This window comes from Gigantopelta aegis, chromosome 2 (genome assembly GCF_016097555.1).
Source record: "Gigantopelta aegis isolate Gae_Host chromosome 2, Gae_host_genome, whole genome shotgun sequence".
Classification (NCBI taxonomy): domain Eukaryota; kingdom Metazoa; phylum Mollusca; class Gastropoda; order Neomphalida; family Peltospiridae; genus Gigantopelta; species Gigantopelta aegis.
The window spans coordinates 48412731-48429304 of NC_054700.1; the positions used below are offsets into that span (position 1 = coordinate 48412731).

The 16574-nt window shown below is 39.3% G+C and overlaps 1 protein-coding gene across 4 annotated transcripts in view; it reads right to left on the minus strand.

The window, feature by feature from the left end:
• LOC121386554 overlaps positions 1-16574 on the minus strand; it is a 204627-nt gene that overhangs the window by 91509 nt on the left and 96544 nt on the right. For all 4 annotated transcript variants that reach the window (XM_041517505.1, XM_041517497.1, XM_041517513.1 and 1 more), the window contains one exon: positions 1878-2018. In XM_041517505.1, the coding sequence (XP_041373439.1) occupies positions 1878-2018 (141 nt within the window). The remainder of the gene's footprint in view (positions 1-1877; positions 2019-16574) is intronic.

Genomic DNA, 16574 nt, shown 5'->3' on the forward strand with positions numbered 1-16574 from the left:
CTTCTGGTTTGAAACCGGAGCCCATGCATTGAAAGACACATACTGTTATTGTCGGTAATCAATGGTACTTGTTTAATTAGGCATAGATTAAAATCATGCCAAGTCGCTTTCATCAGCTGTTAAATACTGCTGGTCACTGCATGTGTCATAACGAGCTCATGTGGTGCTACTGATGTGTTGATCTCAAAGGCCATCAAGATTCTCTCTGGTCTCGAAAGCATTGTACAACTTTGTAGAACTGGGTAAAATGATTTTTATTCTAATTTATTATCTGGGCATATATCCAATTAAGGAAGGAACGAATGTCTTATTTAACGATGCACTCAACACATTAGTTATAAGGTGTCAGACACAATGATCTTTCTGATCTTTCTGATGAGCAAGGAATCTTTTATATGCAGTATCCCACAGACAGGGTGGTCCTTAACCATATGTCTGATGCCATATAACCATAAATAAAATGTGCTGAGTGCGTTGTTAAATAAAAACATATACCAGGTGCACTTGCTAGAACAAGACATAGCCCAGTGGCCCCACAGACTGGGATCAATCCTAGACCAACTGTGCATCAGGTGAATGCTTTACCACTGGGCCACGTGACAAATAATAATCTATTAAAATGCTTTTTTATGCATGACATTTGATGGTTTTAAAGAAAAAGACTATTTTTTCTTGATACTCAGTCCGAGCCATTAGATTTATTTCTGGTAGGTTTTATGTTCACTCTAATCCATAATAATCCACACAAAATCAGGGGCCTAATTCACAAAGGTCTCTTAGGCTCTGCTACCGGCCTCGGTGGCTTCGTGGTTAGGCCATCGGTCTACAGGCTGGTAGGTACTGGGTTCGGATCCCAGTCGAGGCATGGGATTTTTAATCCAGATACCGACTCCAAACTCTGAGTGAGTGCTCCGCAAGGCTCAATGGGTAGGTGTAAACCACTTGCACAGACCAGTGATCCATAACTGGTTCAACAAAGGCCATGGTTTGTGCTATCCTGCCTGTGGGAAGCACAAATAAAAGATCCCTTGCCGCTAATCAGAAAGAGTAGCCCATGTAGTGGCGACAGCTGGTTTCCTCTCAATCTGTGTGGTCCTTAACCATATGTCTGACGCCATATAACCGTAAATAAAATGTGTTGAGTGCGTCGTTAAATAAAACTTTTTTTTCTTTTTTCTTAGGCTCTGCTAGACAACAAAGCACCCTCTTTGCAAGTCTTTTAGTATTGCACTGCGAGATCGCCAAGTTGCGAGAGTTTAGTGAATTAGGCCCCTCGTGGTATCCTGTGGACTTTGGGAACCGGTGGTGTCCCTTCGACTACCTAGTGAGAACAGGACTGGAAGTCTGAGCATGGCTTTGGGATCGCAGAAAAAGAAGAAGAAGTTTCTATCAGACATGTAATATACCAGGGGCCTAATTCACAAAGGCCTCTTAGGCTCTGATAACAAAGCATCCTCTTTGCAAATCTTTTAGCATTGCACTGCGAGATCACAAAGTTGCGAAAGTTTAGTGAATTAGGCCCAAGGATTCAAATTTAATAGCAGCCATGCAGCAAATTGCTGCAGTGCCCTAGTCATATGTTCCAAGACAATGTCATGAAAATCAAACAGAATCTTACGGCCAAACTGGCTGTACCTATTTTACATGTTACTAATCGGTCATCATACACAAATGCGACTCTTGGAAGTTGTTTTATTACAAAAACATGAAACTGTTCATACTTATTTATTTCGAGTGGGTGCTGTTGTTTTATATTAATTAACTTGTAGAAGTTTACATTGTTGCCCTGCCTTTTGTCCATAATGCCCTAAACAAACAAATCACCATCAGTTGTGGCCAAATGGCATAATATTCACAAGTATTGTGGATTAACCCACCTGTAAGAACGATGCTGTGACAACTTCCCCCAGCAGCCTGTACGACGTTGTGATGGGTGAGAAACAGTTCCGGTGTTAAGACGTTGTGTCTGCGGTGGCCGCAGCCCTTACTGTACCCCCACACATAGACGTCACCATCATCTGGAAAAACAGAATGAAAAACACATTTAACATTTAAATATGAAAAAGCCCTTACTGCACACACATTTAAATCTGGATACATACCCTTACTGCACCCCCACACATAGACGTCGCCATCATCTGGAAAAACAGAATGAAAAACACATTTAAATCTGGATACAGCCCTTACTGCACCCCCACACATAGACGTCACCATCATCTGGAAAAACAGAATGAAAAACACATTTAAATCTGGATACAGCCCTTACTGTACCCCCACACATAGACGTCACCATCATCTGGAAAAACAGAATGAAAAACACATTTAAATCTGGATACAGCCCTTACTGCACCCCCACACATAGACGTCACCATCATCTGGAAAAACAGAATGAAAAACACATTTAAATCTGAATAAAGCTTCTAAAATGTCCATTACCAGTATGTCTTTTTGTAAATTGTCTTAAGTGGTACATCAAAATGAATAAGAAACCCTCCATTCATTCCCTCAAATTGTATACGGCAAAATAAACTATCAACATAATCAAACCTGGCCAAAGCAAATACATGTACCTTAAAACCACACTACTGGGGGTATGTGCATTTTTCTACTGTTTTGAATTGTATAATTTGTATTGGTTTATGTTCCGGAAAGAGAGAGTGACGGGGAGGGTGGGGGGGGTGGGGGGGGGGGGGGGGGGGGGGCAGTGTGAGAGACAAAGAAAAAGTCAGAGAGAGAGAGAGAGAGAGAGAGAGAGAGAGAGAGAAAGAGATAGAGACAGAGAGATAGAACGAGAGACATAAAGAGACACAGGAAGAAAGAGAGAGAAACAGACAAAAAGAAACAGAAAAAGAGACAGAGCAATAGGGATAGATAAACAAACAGACATATAGACAAAGATAGATACAGACAGTCATAATAGAGGCAGAGAGAGAGAAAGAGAGAGAGAGAGAGAGAGAGAGAGAGAGAGAGAGAGAGAGAGAGAGAGAGAGAGAGAGAGAGAGAGAGAGAGAGAGAGAGAGAGAGCGAGCGAGAGAGGGAGGGAGGGAGGGAGGGAGGGAGGGAGGGAGAGAGAGGAGAGAGAGAGAGAGAGAGAGAGAGAGAGAGAGAGAGAGAGAGAGAGAGAGAGAGACAGACAGACAGACAGACAGCCAGCCAGCCAGACAGCCAGACAGACAGACAGACAGAGAGACAGAGACAGAGATAGAGAGACACAGACAGTGACAGAGACACCAAGACTGAGACAAAGATGACTGATTTATTCTAAGTTCTTGTGACCTATTGTTCATGTTGATAGACGCAACAAGCAAGCACTTCTCCGCAGACAATAAATTTGACAGCGCTGCAATAAATACTGTCGACATTCAAACATAAAGGTGCTCCTTTCTGTGCAGGGAAATGCGGTCAGATAGGCCTTCCACCTACCAGCTATTCATGGTCATGACAAAAAAAGCAGATACTTATAATTTAATGACACAGCAGGTCAAAGTGACATGGGGGTTAAATTGACACCGCTATACAGGTTCTCTTTACACTTGCCGAAACTAAACTTGTCTTATCAAATATCAGCAAACACAGGCACTCTGTAATGCTGAAGTTGAGGTAAGTAAAGAGAATAATAAACAAGTGGTGTACTTGTAATAGTGGAAGAGTGTTACTAGGAAGAGGAATCCCAAGAGAATATTGTGTGTGTGTGTGTTTGTGGGTAGAGGGAAGGGGTCATGGGTTAACAGGCTGAACTAAAAACGAAAAGTAAAAGGAAGATAAATGTTTGAATACAAAAATACCTCAGATTATGATCAAACAATATGCTGGGATATTGTGTATCATGCAGTTTTTTCCTGGACACATTTGTAAATATAAACATTTTGTTGGAGTTATATTAAATAAATGTTGTGTAAACTTTAGAACAACTAGTCCGATACTTCTGTTAGAGTAACAGATGGTCATCAAACACAATGAACAATTTTTTTTTTAAAAGTCTTAATGTTTAACAACCTATTTGCCTCATAATTAGTATATATAGGTGGGAAGGTCACAAATACACATGTATACAGGTCAGGGCTTTCTTTCTTTCTTTCTTTACCGTTGAGTCCTTTTTCCTGTTTTGTTCACCGAGATTTATCATTTTAATTCTGATGTGCAAGGGCAATAATTAAATTTCTGTTCCACCTCATTGGAAGTTTCTTCTTCATCTTTTTCTTTTTAAAACTACAAAGACAGCTATTACCTTCTCCTCTGCACCCGCCCCAAACCAAGAAACAACACAAACAGAAAACTTACAATAATAAAGCCAATAGCTTTTAAATGTTTTATAACAATGGTGCGGAACAAGGTGGTGGTCATTATAGGGGCTGGCGGATTTCACAATCGGTATCGTCCGCAATTGGTCTGCCATGGGTTCTCTAATTGTCATGGCTGGTACGTGGGTAACTATTACCCCGCCACGATTTCAATAACGGTGGGTCATTTCACACACTGCTCATCTTCGTTTTCGGCAGGCCATGAAAGGTCACGCTACCCCAAGGCTGAATCAATTGACAAGAGTAAAGTGGAAACAAAAGCAAACATGGGCAACAAGTGCCATTGTGGTGGATCCCGCCAGGGGAAGCCGTGCTCCCATGGGAACATCAGATCATGGGAGCGTGACCTCAGCTCATGAGGGTCAGACCCTGATGTAACCAGGGGTCATGAGGTCACGGATGCCATTAAAAAAAAGAAGAGTTCAAAGCCAACTGGGAAACCCATATTTTTTTTTGTAGGTTAAGTATGTACCACCCATATTCATATAATGTATACAAAAATTATTTCAAAGTAACAAATAAGTGATTCTTGTTAGAAAATGTAGAATTAGGTTTTAATAAAATTGTAAAGTTTATGAATAAAAAATGAAGCAGTTAGTTGCATAATTTAAAGTTACATATTTAAAATGAATCCAAACGAATTTTACACTGTTACTGCACAATATTTTCTCAATCAATATCAGCTACTGGTGCAAAAATATTTTAATAAATTAGTTTTTATGTTTAACAACACCACTAGAGCACATTAATTTATACATCATCAGCTATTGGATGTTAAACATTTGGTAATTTAGACATAGTCTTAGAGATGAAACCAGCTACGTTTCCATTAATAGCCTATTTTATATGCACCATCCATCAAACAGGATAGCACATACCACAAATATTTTAATAATTCTTGCAAGAATGTCTGCCCAAAACAAATTTCATACAGATAGCACTTTTGATTAACATATTGGGGCAGGGGTGGGGGCTAACCGACACCATCCCTCCTCCCTTTCCACAAATTATTCATGTAATTTTATTGCCAAGTGTATACATAAAACCAACCAACTCTTTGTACTAATTAGAAAACAAAGAGGTGAGCTTCTTCCCATCTTAACCATATTTAACATCACATTAGCAACAAAATGATTACTCAGTTACTGGAAAGCTACATTTTAAATAGATATTTTCCCTTTTCCATTTGCACCAAAGCAATTATGTGTTCTTTAAAAATGAAACCTTATTAAATTCATAAATTTCCAACATGACCATGTTTTGACCATTCTCTCATCCACTGGATGGTGTAGACAAATGGTAACATTCCATGTAACAATGACGGGGGAGGGGGAGATCTCGTACAGGTAACCGGCTATTGATGACGGTATGAGCATGCCCGCCCCTTATTCACCACCCTGGGGTCGCATATCAGGTCAAGTACCCCCTAACGGAAGGCTCTTTTATTTGGCCTGACTTCTGCCGGGATTAAAGAACACAGGACCTGTTGAATGTTGACGTATCGCACATCCTCCGATTAATTACCACGCCTGTGTCCCAAGTCTCTTTGATAGCATCACAGCCCAACTTGACCCACGGTGGGAACAAATCACAACTGCCTTTTGAGATGGAGATGCTTTTGTAACACATCTTATTGTGAGCCTACATTGTAGATCAGTTTCCGCGGTGACCGCTGGGTCATCTTGACCATCACCCGAGGGTCATCGGGGCTATGGAAAACAAAGTTTTGAAATCGTACAGAAACTAGCCGAAATGCTCAGAGAGACTGTCCTTGGCTTAATTTGATGCCATTGTTAAAATGTTTTCAGCTAACTGTGGGCCCATTGGGCTATTTCTTGTTCCAGCCAGTGCACCACGACTGGTATAGCAAAGGCTGTGGTATGTGCTATCCTGTCTGTGGGATGGTGCATATAAAAGATCCCTTGCTGCTAATCGAAGAGTAGCTCATGAAGTGGTGACAGCAGGTTTTCTCAGTCTATATATATATATCTGTGTGGTCCTTAACCATATGTCTGATGCCATATAACCGTAAATAAAATGTGTTGAGTGCATCGTTAAACAAAACATTTCCTTTCTAACTAACGAAGTATTTTCAGTCATTAAAATTACATATTAAGCACATTTTCTTGTTTACAATATCAGTGTCTGTGTATTCAATATATGTTTTATTGTCCTAATGACTGATCCTTCTTTTTATTTCCAATACTTCTTGTATATGTATTTTTTCTCTTACATATGAAATCATTGGTAGATATAAAATCCAGACATGTACACAGAATGTACAATCATTGGTATTAAGCTTTTTTTTTCATTTTTTTTTCAGTTTAGTCGAATCCATACATTTATCCAGGATTTGCATTATAATTTACAAAAGATATTATTGAAGACTGATGAAATTAATAATGAGCAGAAGTAATTTAAATGCATGCATATATTACTGAAAACTATATTATTTGTATTGGTTTTCAGATATAAGAATTTCATTTTGTTACAAGTGTTCAATGTATAACTGTCACAAATTTAGTATAAAATTGCTTTTCATTTTTATTTAACTTGTTACATTGATAAATTCCCAGAATATGACAAATAATTCTTGCTGATGATTTCAAAAAAATCTAACCACGTCGTTTTGTTGGTCTTGCATAAAAAGGAGGGAAAACAATTTAACAGCAGCTGTAAGGCCTGTCTTTAAGGTAATGGTGATATCTGGTAACACTGTTTAACAGCAGCTGTAAGGCCTGTCTTTACTGTAATGGTGATATCTGGTAACACTATATAACAGCAGCTGTAAGGCCTGTCTTTAAGGTAATGGTGATATCTGGTAACACTATTTAACAGCAGCTGTAAGGCCTGTCTTTAAGGTAATGGTGATATCTGGTAACACTATTTAACAGTAGCTGTAAGGCCTGTCTTTAAGGTAATGGTGATATCTGGTAACACTATTTAACAGCAGCTGTAAGGCCTGTCTTTAAGGTAATGATGATATCCTGGTAACACTATTTAAAAGCAGCTGTAAAGCCTGTCTTTAAGGTAATGGTGATATCTGGTAACACTATTTAACAGCAGCTGTAAGGCCTGTCTTTACTGTAATGGTGATATCTGGTAACACTATTTAACAGCAGCTGTAAGGCCTGTCTTTAAGGTAATGGTGATATCTGGTAACACTATTTAACAGCAGCTGTAAGGCCTGTCTTTAAGGTAATGGTGATATCTGGTAACACTATTTAACAGCAGCTGTAAGGCCTGTCTTTAAGGTAATGGTGATATCTGGTAACACTATTTAAAAGCAGTTGTAAGGCCTGTCTTTACTGTAATGGTGATATCTGGTAACACTATTTAACAGCAGCTGTAAGGCCTGTCTTTAAGGTAATGGTGATATCTGGTAACACTATTTAACAGCAGCTGTAAGGCCTGTCTTTACTGTAATGGTGATATCTGGTAACACTATTTAACAGCAGCTGTAAGGCCTGTCTTTAAGGTAATGGTGATATCTGGTAACACTATTTAACACCAGCTGTAAGGCCTGTCTTTAAGGTAATGGTGATATCTGGTAACACTATTTAACAGCAGCTGTAAGGCCTGTCTTTAAGGTAATGGTGATATCCTGGTAACACTATTTAAAAGCAGCTGTAAAGCCTGTCTTTAAGGTAATGGTGATATCCTGGTAACACTATTTAACAGCAGCTGTAAGGCCTGCCTGTCTTTAAGGTAATGGTGATATCTGGTAACACTATTTAACAGCAGCTGTAAGGCCTGTCTTTAAGGTAATGGTGATATCTGGTAACACTGTTTAGCAGCAGCTGTAAGGCCTGTCTTTAAGGTAATGGTGATATCTGGTAACACTGTTTAACAGCAGCTGTAAGGCCTGTCTTTAAGGTAATGGTGATATCTGGTAACACTGTTTAACAGCAGTTGTAAGGCCTGTCTTTAAGGTAATGGTGATATCTGGTAACACTGTTTAACAGCAGCTGTAAGGCCTGTCTTTAAGGTAATGGTGATATCTGGTAACACTATTTAACAGCAGCTGTAAGGCCTGTCTTTAAGGTAATGGTGATATCTGGTAACACTATTTAAAAGCAGCTGTAAGGCCTGTCTTTAAGGTAATGGTGATATCTGGTAACACTATTTAAAAGCAGCTGTAAGGCCTGTCTTTAAGGTAATGGTGATATCTGGTAACACTATTTAACAGCAGCTGTAAGGCCTGTCTTTTACTGTAATGGTGATATCTGGTAACACTATTTAACAGCAGCTGTAAGGCCTGTCTTTACTGTAATGGTGATATCCTGGTAACACTATTTAACAGCAGCTGTAAGGCCTGTCTTTAAGGTAATGGTGATATCTGGTAACACTATTTAACAGCAGCTGTAAGGCCTGTCTTTAAGGTAATGGTGATATCTGGTAACACTATTTAACAGCAGCTGTAAGGCCTGTCTTTAAGGTAATGGTGATATCTGGTAACACTATTTAACAGCAGCTGTAAGGCCTGTCTTTAAGGTAATGGTGATATCCTGGTAACACTATTTAACAGCAGCTGTAAGGCCTGTCTTTAAGGTAATGGTGATATCCTGGTAACACTATTTAACAGCAGCTGTAAGGCCTGTCTTTAAGGTAATGGTGATATCTGGTAACACTATTTAAAAGCAGCTGTAAGGCCTGTCTTTAAGGTAATGGTGATATCTGGTAACACTATTTAACAGCAGCTGTAAGGCCTGTCTTTAAGGTAATGGTGATATCTGGTAACACTATTTAACAGCAGCTGTACGGCCTGTCTTTAAGGTAATGGTGATATCTGGTAACACTACTTAACAGCAGCTGTAAGGCCGGTCTTTTACTGTAATGGTGATATCTGGTAACACTACTTAAAAGCAGCTGTAAGGCCTGTCTTTACTGTAATGGTGATATCCTGGTAACACTATTTAAAAGCAGCTGTAAGGCCTGTCTTTAAGGTAATGGTGATATCCTGGTAACACTATTTAACAGCAGCTGTAAGGCCTGTCTTTAAGGTAATGGTGATATCTGGTAACACTATTTAACAGCAGCTGTAAGGCCTGTCTTTAAGGTAATGGTGATAGCTGGTAACACTATTTAACAGCAGCTGTAAGGCCTGTCTTTAAGGTAATGGTGATATCTGGTAACACTATTTAACAGCAGCTGTAAGGCCTGTCTTTAAGGTAATGATGATATCCTGGTAACACTATTTAAAAGCAGCTGTAAAGCCTGTCTTTAAGGTAATGGTGATATCTGGTAACACTATTTAACAGCAGTTGTAAAGCCTGTCTTTAAGGTAATGGTGATATCTGGTAACACTATTTAAAAGCAGCTGTAAAGCCTGTCTTTAAGGTAATGGTGATATCCTGGTAACACTATTTAAAAGCAGCTGTAAGGCCTGTCTTTAAGGTAATGGTGATATCTGGTAACACTATTTAACAGCAGCTGTAAGGCCTGTCTTTAAGGTAATGGTGATATCTGGTAACACTATTTAACAGCAGCTGTAAGGCCTGTCTTTAAGGTAATGGTGATATCCTGGTAACACTATTTAACAGCAGCTGTAAGGCCTGTCTTTAAGGTAATGGTGATATCCTGATAACACTATTTAAAAGCAGCTGTAAGGCTTGTCTTTAAGGTAATGGTGATATCTGGTAACACTATTTAACAGCAGCTGTAAGGCCTGTCTTTAAGGTAATGGTGATATCTGGTAACACTATTTAAAAGCAACTGTAAGGCCTGTCTTTAAGGTAATGGTGATATCTGGTAACACTATTTAACAGCAGTTGTAAGGCCTGTCTTTAAGGTAATGGTGATATCCTGGTAACACTATTTAAAAGCAGCTGTAAGGCCTGTCTTTAAGGTAATGGTGATATCTGGTAACACTATTTAACAGCAGCTGTAAGGCCTGTCTTTAAGGTAATGGTGATATCTGGTAACACTATTTAACAGCAGCTGTAAAGCCTGTCTTTAAGGTAATGGTGATATCCTGGTAACACTATTTAAAAGCAGCTGTAAGGCCTGTCTTTAAGGTAATGGTGATATCTGGTAACACTATTTAACAGCAGCTGTAAGGCCTGTCTTTAAGGTAATGGTGATATCTGGTAACACTATTTAACAGTAGCTGTAAGGCCTGTCTTTAAGGTAATGGTGATATCTGGTAACACTATTTAACAGCAGCTGTAAGGCCTGTCTTTACTGTAATGGTGATATCTGGTAACACTATTTAACAGCAGCTGTAAGGCCTGTCTTTAAGGTAATGGTGATATCTGGTAACACTATTTAACAGCAGCTGTAAGGCCTGTCTTTTACTGTAATGGTGATATCTGGTAACACTATTTAACAGCAGCTGTAAGGCCTGTCTTTTACTGTAATGGTGATATCTGGTAACACTATTTAACAGCAGCTGTAAGGCCTGTCTTTAAGGTAATGGTGATATCTGGTAACACTATTTAACAGCAGCTGTAAAGCCTGTCTTTAAGGTAATGGTGATATCCTGGTAACACTATTTAAAAGCAGCTGTAAAGCCTGTCTTTACTGTAATGGTGATATCCTGGTAACACTATTTAAAAGCAGCTGTAAAGCCTGTCTTTAAGGTAATGGTGATATCCTGGTAACACTATTTAAAAGCAGCTGTAAGGCCTGTCTTTAAGGTAATGGTGATATCTGGTAACACTATTTAACAGCAGCTGTAAGGCCTGTCTTTAAGGTAATGGTGATATCTGGTAACACTATTTAACAGCAGCTGTAAGGCCTGTCTTTAAGGTAATGGTGATATCTGGTAACACTATTTAAAAGCAGCTGTAAGGCCTGTCTTTAAGGTAATGGTGATATCTGGTAACACTATTTAACAGCAGCTGTAAGGCCTGTCTTTAAGGTAATGGTGATATCCTGGTAACACTATTTAACAGCAGCTGTAAGGCCTGTCTTTAAGGTAATGGTGATATCTGGTAACACTATTTAACAGCAGCTGTAAGGCCTGTCTTTAAGGTAAAGGTGATATCTGGTAACACTATTTAACAGCAGCTGTAAGGCCTGTCTTTAAGGTAATGGTGATATCTGGTAACACTATTTAACAGCAGCTGTAAGGCCTGTCTTTAAGGTAATGGTGATATCTGGTAACACTATTTAACAGCAGCTGTAAGGCCTGTCTTTACTGTAATGGTGATATCTGGTAACACTATTTAACAGCAGCTGTAAGGCCTGTCTTTAAGGTAATGGTGATATCTGGTAACACTATTTAACAGCAGCTGTAAGGCCTGTCTTTAAGGTAATGGTGATATCTGGTAACACTATTTAACAGCAGCTGTAAGGCCTGTCTTTAAGGTAATGATGATATCTGGTAACACTATTTAACAGCAGCTGTAAGGCCTGTCTTTAAGGTAATGATGATATCCTGGTAACACTATTTAACAGCAGCTGTAAGGCCTGTCTTTACTGTAATGGTGATATCCTGGTAACACTATTTAACAGCAGCTGTAAGGCCTGTCTTTACTGTAATGGTGATATCCTGGTAACACTATTTAACAGCAGCTGTAAGGCCTGTCTTTAAGGTAATGGTGATATCTGGTAACACTATTTAACAGCAGCTGTAAGGCCTGTCTTTAAGGTAATGGTGATATCAGGTAACACTATTTAAAAGCAGCTGTAAGGCCTGTCTTTAAGGTAATGGTGATATCAGGTAACACTATTTAAAAGCAGCTGTAAGGCCTGTCTTTAAGGTAATGGTGATATCTGGTAACACTATTTAACAGCAGCTGTAAGGCCTGTCTTTAAGGTAATGATGATATCCTGGTAACACTATTTAACAGCAGCTGTAAGGCCTGTCTTTAAGGTAATGGTGATCTCCTGGTAACACTATTTAACAGCAGCTGTAAGGCCTGTCTTTACTGTAATGGTGATCTCCTGGTAACACTATTTAACAGCAGCTGTAAGGCCTGTCTTTACTGTAATGGTGATATCTGGTAACACTATTTAACAGCAGCTGTAAGGCCTGTCTTTAAGGTAATGGTGATATCTGGTAACACTATTTAACAGCAGCTGTAAGGCCTGTCTTTAAGGTAATGGTGATATCTGGTAACACTATTTAACAGCAGCTGTAAGGCCTGTCTTTAAGGTAATGATGATATCCTGGTAACACTATTTAACAGCAGCTGTAAGGCCTGTCTTTAAGGTAATGGTGATCTCCTGGTAACACTATTTAACAGCAGCTGTAAGGCCTGTCTTTACTGTAATGGTGATCTCCTGGTAACACTATTTAACAGCAGCTGTAAGGCCTGTCTTTAAGGTAATGGTGATATCTGGTAACACTATTTAACAGCAGCTGTAAGGCCTGTCTTTAAGGTAATGGTGATATCTGGTAACACTATTTAACAGCAGCTGTAAGGCCTGTCTTTAAGGTAATGGTGATATCTGGTAACACTATTTAACAGCAGCTGTAAGGCCTGTCTTTAAGGTAATGGTGATATCTGGTAACACTATTTAACAGCAGCTGTAAGGCCTGTCTTTACTGTAATGGTGATATCTGGTAACACTATTTAACAGCAGCTGTAAGGCCTGTCTTTACTGTAATGGTGATATCTGGTAACACTATTTAACAGCAGCTGTAAGGCCTGTCTTTAAGGTAATGATGATATCCTGGTAACACTATTTAACAGCAGCTGTAAGGCCTGTCTTTACTGTAATGATGATATCCTGGTAACACTATTTAACAGCAGCTGTAAGGCCTGTCTTTACTGTAATGGTGATATCTGTTAACACTATTTAACAGCAGCTGTAAGGCCTGTCTTTACTGTAATGGTGATATCTGGTAACACTATTTAACAGCAGCTGTAAGGCCTGTCTTTACTGTAATGGTGATATCTGGTAACACTATTTAACAGCAGCTGTAAGGCCTGTCTTTAAGGTAATGGTGATATCTGGTAACACTATTTAACAGCAGCTGTAAGGCCTGTCTTTAAGGTAATGGTGATATCCTGGTAACACTATTTAACAGCAGCTGTAAGGCCTGTCTTTAAGGTAATGGTGATATTTGGTAACACTATTTAACAGCAGCTGTAAGGCCTGTCTTTAAGGTAATGGTGATATCCTGGTAACACTATTTAACAGCAGCTGTAAGGCCTGTCTTTAAGGTAATGGTGATATCTGGTAACACTATTTAACAGCAGCTGTAAGGCCTGTCTTTAAGGTAATGGTGATATCTGGTAACACTATTTAACAGCAGCTGTAAGGCCTGTCTTTACTGTAATGGTGATATCTGGTAACACTATTTAACAGCAGCTGTAAGGCCTGTCTTTACTGTAATGGTGATATCTGGTAACACTATTTAACAGCAGCTGTAAGGCCTGTCTTTAAGGTAATGGTGATATCTGGTAACACTATTTAACAGCAGCTGTAAGGCCTGTCTTTAAGGTAATGATGATATCTGGTAACACTATTTAACAGCAGCTGTAAGGCCTGTCTTTAAGGTAATGATGATATCCTGGTAACACTATTTAACAGCAGCTGTAAGGCCTGTCTTTACTGTAATGGTGATATCCTGGTAACACTATTTAACAGCAGCTGTAAGGCCTGTCTTTAAGGTAATGGTGATATCTGGTAACACTATTTAAAAGCAGCTGTAAGGCCTGTCTTTACTGAAATGGTGATATCTGGTAACACTATTTAACAGCAGCTGTAAGGCCTGTCTTTAAGGTAATGGTGATATCAGGTAACACTATTTAAAAGCAGCTGTAAGGCCTGTCTTTAAGGTAATGGTGATATCTGGTAACACTATTTAACAGCAGCTGTAAGGCCTGTCTTTAAGGTAATGGTGATATCTGGTAACACTATTTAACAGCAGCTGTAAGGCCTGTCTTTAAGGTAATGATGATATCCTGGTAACACTATTTAACAGCAGCTGTAAGGCCTGTCTTTAAGGTAATGGTGATCTCCTGGTAACACTATTTAACAGCAGCTGTAAGGCCTGTCTTTACTGTAATGGTGATCTCCTGGTAACACTATTTAACAGCAGCTGTAAGGCCTGTCTTTAAGGTAATGGTGATATCTGGTAACACTATTTAACAGCAGCTGTAAGGCCTGTCTTTAAGGTAATGGTGATATCTGGTAACACTATTTAACAGCAGCTGTAAGGCCTGTCTTTAAGGTAATGGTGATATCTGGTAACACTATTTAACATCAGCTGTAAGGCCTGTCTTTAAGGTAATGGTGATATCTGGTAACACTATTTAACAGCAGCTGTAAGGCCTGTCTTTACTGTAATGGTGATATCTGGTAACACTATTTAACAGCAGCTGTAAGGCCTGTCTTTAAGGTAATGGTGATATCTGGTAACACTATTTAACAGCAGCTGTAAGGCCTGTCTTTAAGGTAATGATGATATCCTGGTAACACTATTTAACAGCAGCTGTAAGGCCTGTCTTTACTGTAATGGTGATATCCTGGTAACACTATTTAACAGCAGCTGTAAGGCCTGTCTTTAAGGTAATGGTGATATCTGTTAACACTATTTAACAGCAGCTGTAAGGCCTGTCTTTACTGTAATGGTGATATCTGGTAACACTATTTAACAGCAGCTGTAAGGCCTGTCTTTAAGGTAATGGTGATATCTGGTAACACTATTTAACAGCAGCTGTAAGGCCTATTTAAGGTAATGGTGATATCTGGTAACACTATTTAGCAGCTGTAAGGCCTGTCTTTAAGGTAATGGTGATATCTGGTAACACTATTTAACAGCAGCTGTAAGGCCTGTCTTTAAGGTAATGGTGATATCCTGGTAACACTATTTAACAGCAGCTGTAAGGCCTGTCTTTAAGGTAATGGTGATATTTGGTAACACTATTTAACAGCATCTGTAAGGCCTGTCTTTACTGTAATGGTGATATCCTGGTAACACTATTTAACAGCAGCTGTAAGGCCTGTCTTTAAGGTAATGGTGATATCTGGTAACACTATTTAACAGCAGCTGTAAGGCCTGTCTTTACTGTAATGGTGATATCCTGGTAACACTATTTAACAGCAGCTGTAAGGCCTGTCTTTAAGGTAATGGTGATATCTGGTAACACTATTTAACAGCAGCTGTAAGGCCTGTCTTTAAGGTAATGGTGATATCTGGTAACACTATTTAACAGCAGCTGTAAGGCCTGTCTTTAAGGTAATGGTGATATCTAGTAACACTATTTAACAGCAGCTGTGAGGCCTGTCTTTAAGGTAATGGTGATATCTGGTAACACTATTTAACAGCAGCTGTCAGGCCTGTCTTTAAGGTAATGGTGATATCCTGGTAACACTATTTAACTAACTATTTCTAGTACCAAATAGAGGAAGAAGAAGGAAATATTTTATTTAACACACTGAAAACATTTTACTTACCATTATATGGTGTCAGACATATGGTTAAGGACCACACAGATACCGAGAGGAAACCTGCTGTGCTACTCTTTTTGATTAGCAGCAAGGGATCTTTTATATGCACTATCCCAAAGACAGAATAGCACACACCACGGCCTTTGATATACCAGTCGTGGTACACTGGCTGGAACGAGAAATAGCACATTGGGCCCACCGACAGGGATCGATCCCAGACTGACCATACATCGAGTGAACACTTTACCACTGGGCTATGTCCCGCCCCTCTAGTACTAAACAGAAGCAAGGAAGGGAAAACATGTCAGAACATTCCACGTTCTTGTGAAATACTTGACATGGAATATAAAAAATAACTTATCCACCAAGAGTATATCAAAAAAAGTATTTCCGAGTGATGCTTGCAAGCGCAATTTTCATTCCTTGGTGGCAGTGTTTGTGAGTAGCATGCTTCCTAATCGTCCCCCTGATGGTGCCAAACAGCCTGCCATTTTGATGACCTTCTGGGCCAACAAGCAGTCAGTGGCATATAACAACAAATTGCAGGGTCTGGAAGTACTTGGTGTTTTCTCGGCAAAACCCAGGGGAAGAATCGGAGTTTATTCTGGAGAACTCTTGTTTTCATATCTCCGACAGTTTGGCATCTTTGGCTCAATGTGATCTTTTGTTCCTTGGAGGTGTATCTGTACACAGCACTTAAACTTTTAGGAGTGACATGAAGAATTTATAAATCAAATATTGGAGATATCTGTACACAAGACTTAACTTTCAGGGGTAAGAATTGGTGAACTGTAAAAAAAAAGAGGAAATCTAGAGGGGTCCCGGAAATTCTTGAAATTCTAGGTTAAAATCTGTGCCATCTGACACATTTTGGAGGAAAGGACAATTAAAATGCAAGGAAATGCAATGTTCCATGAGATGAAA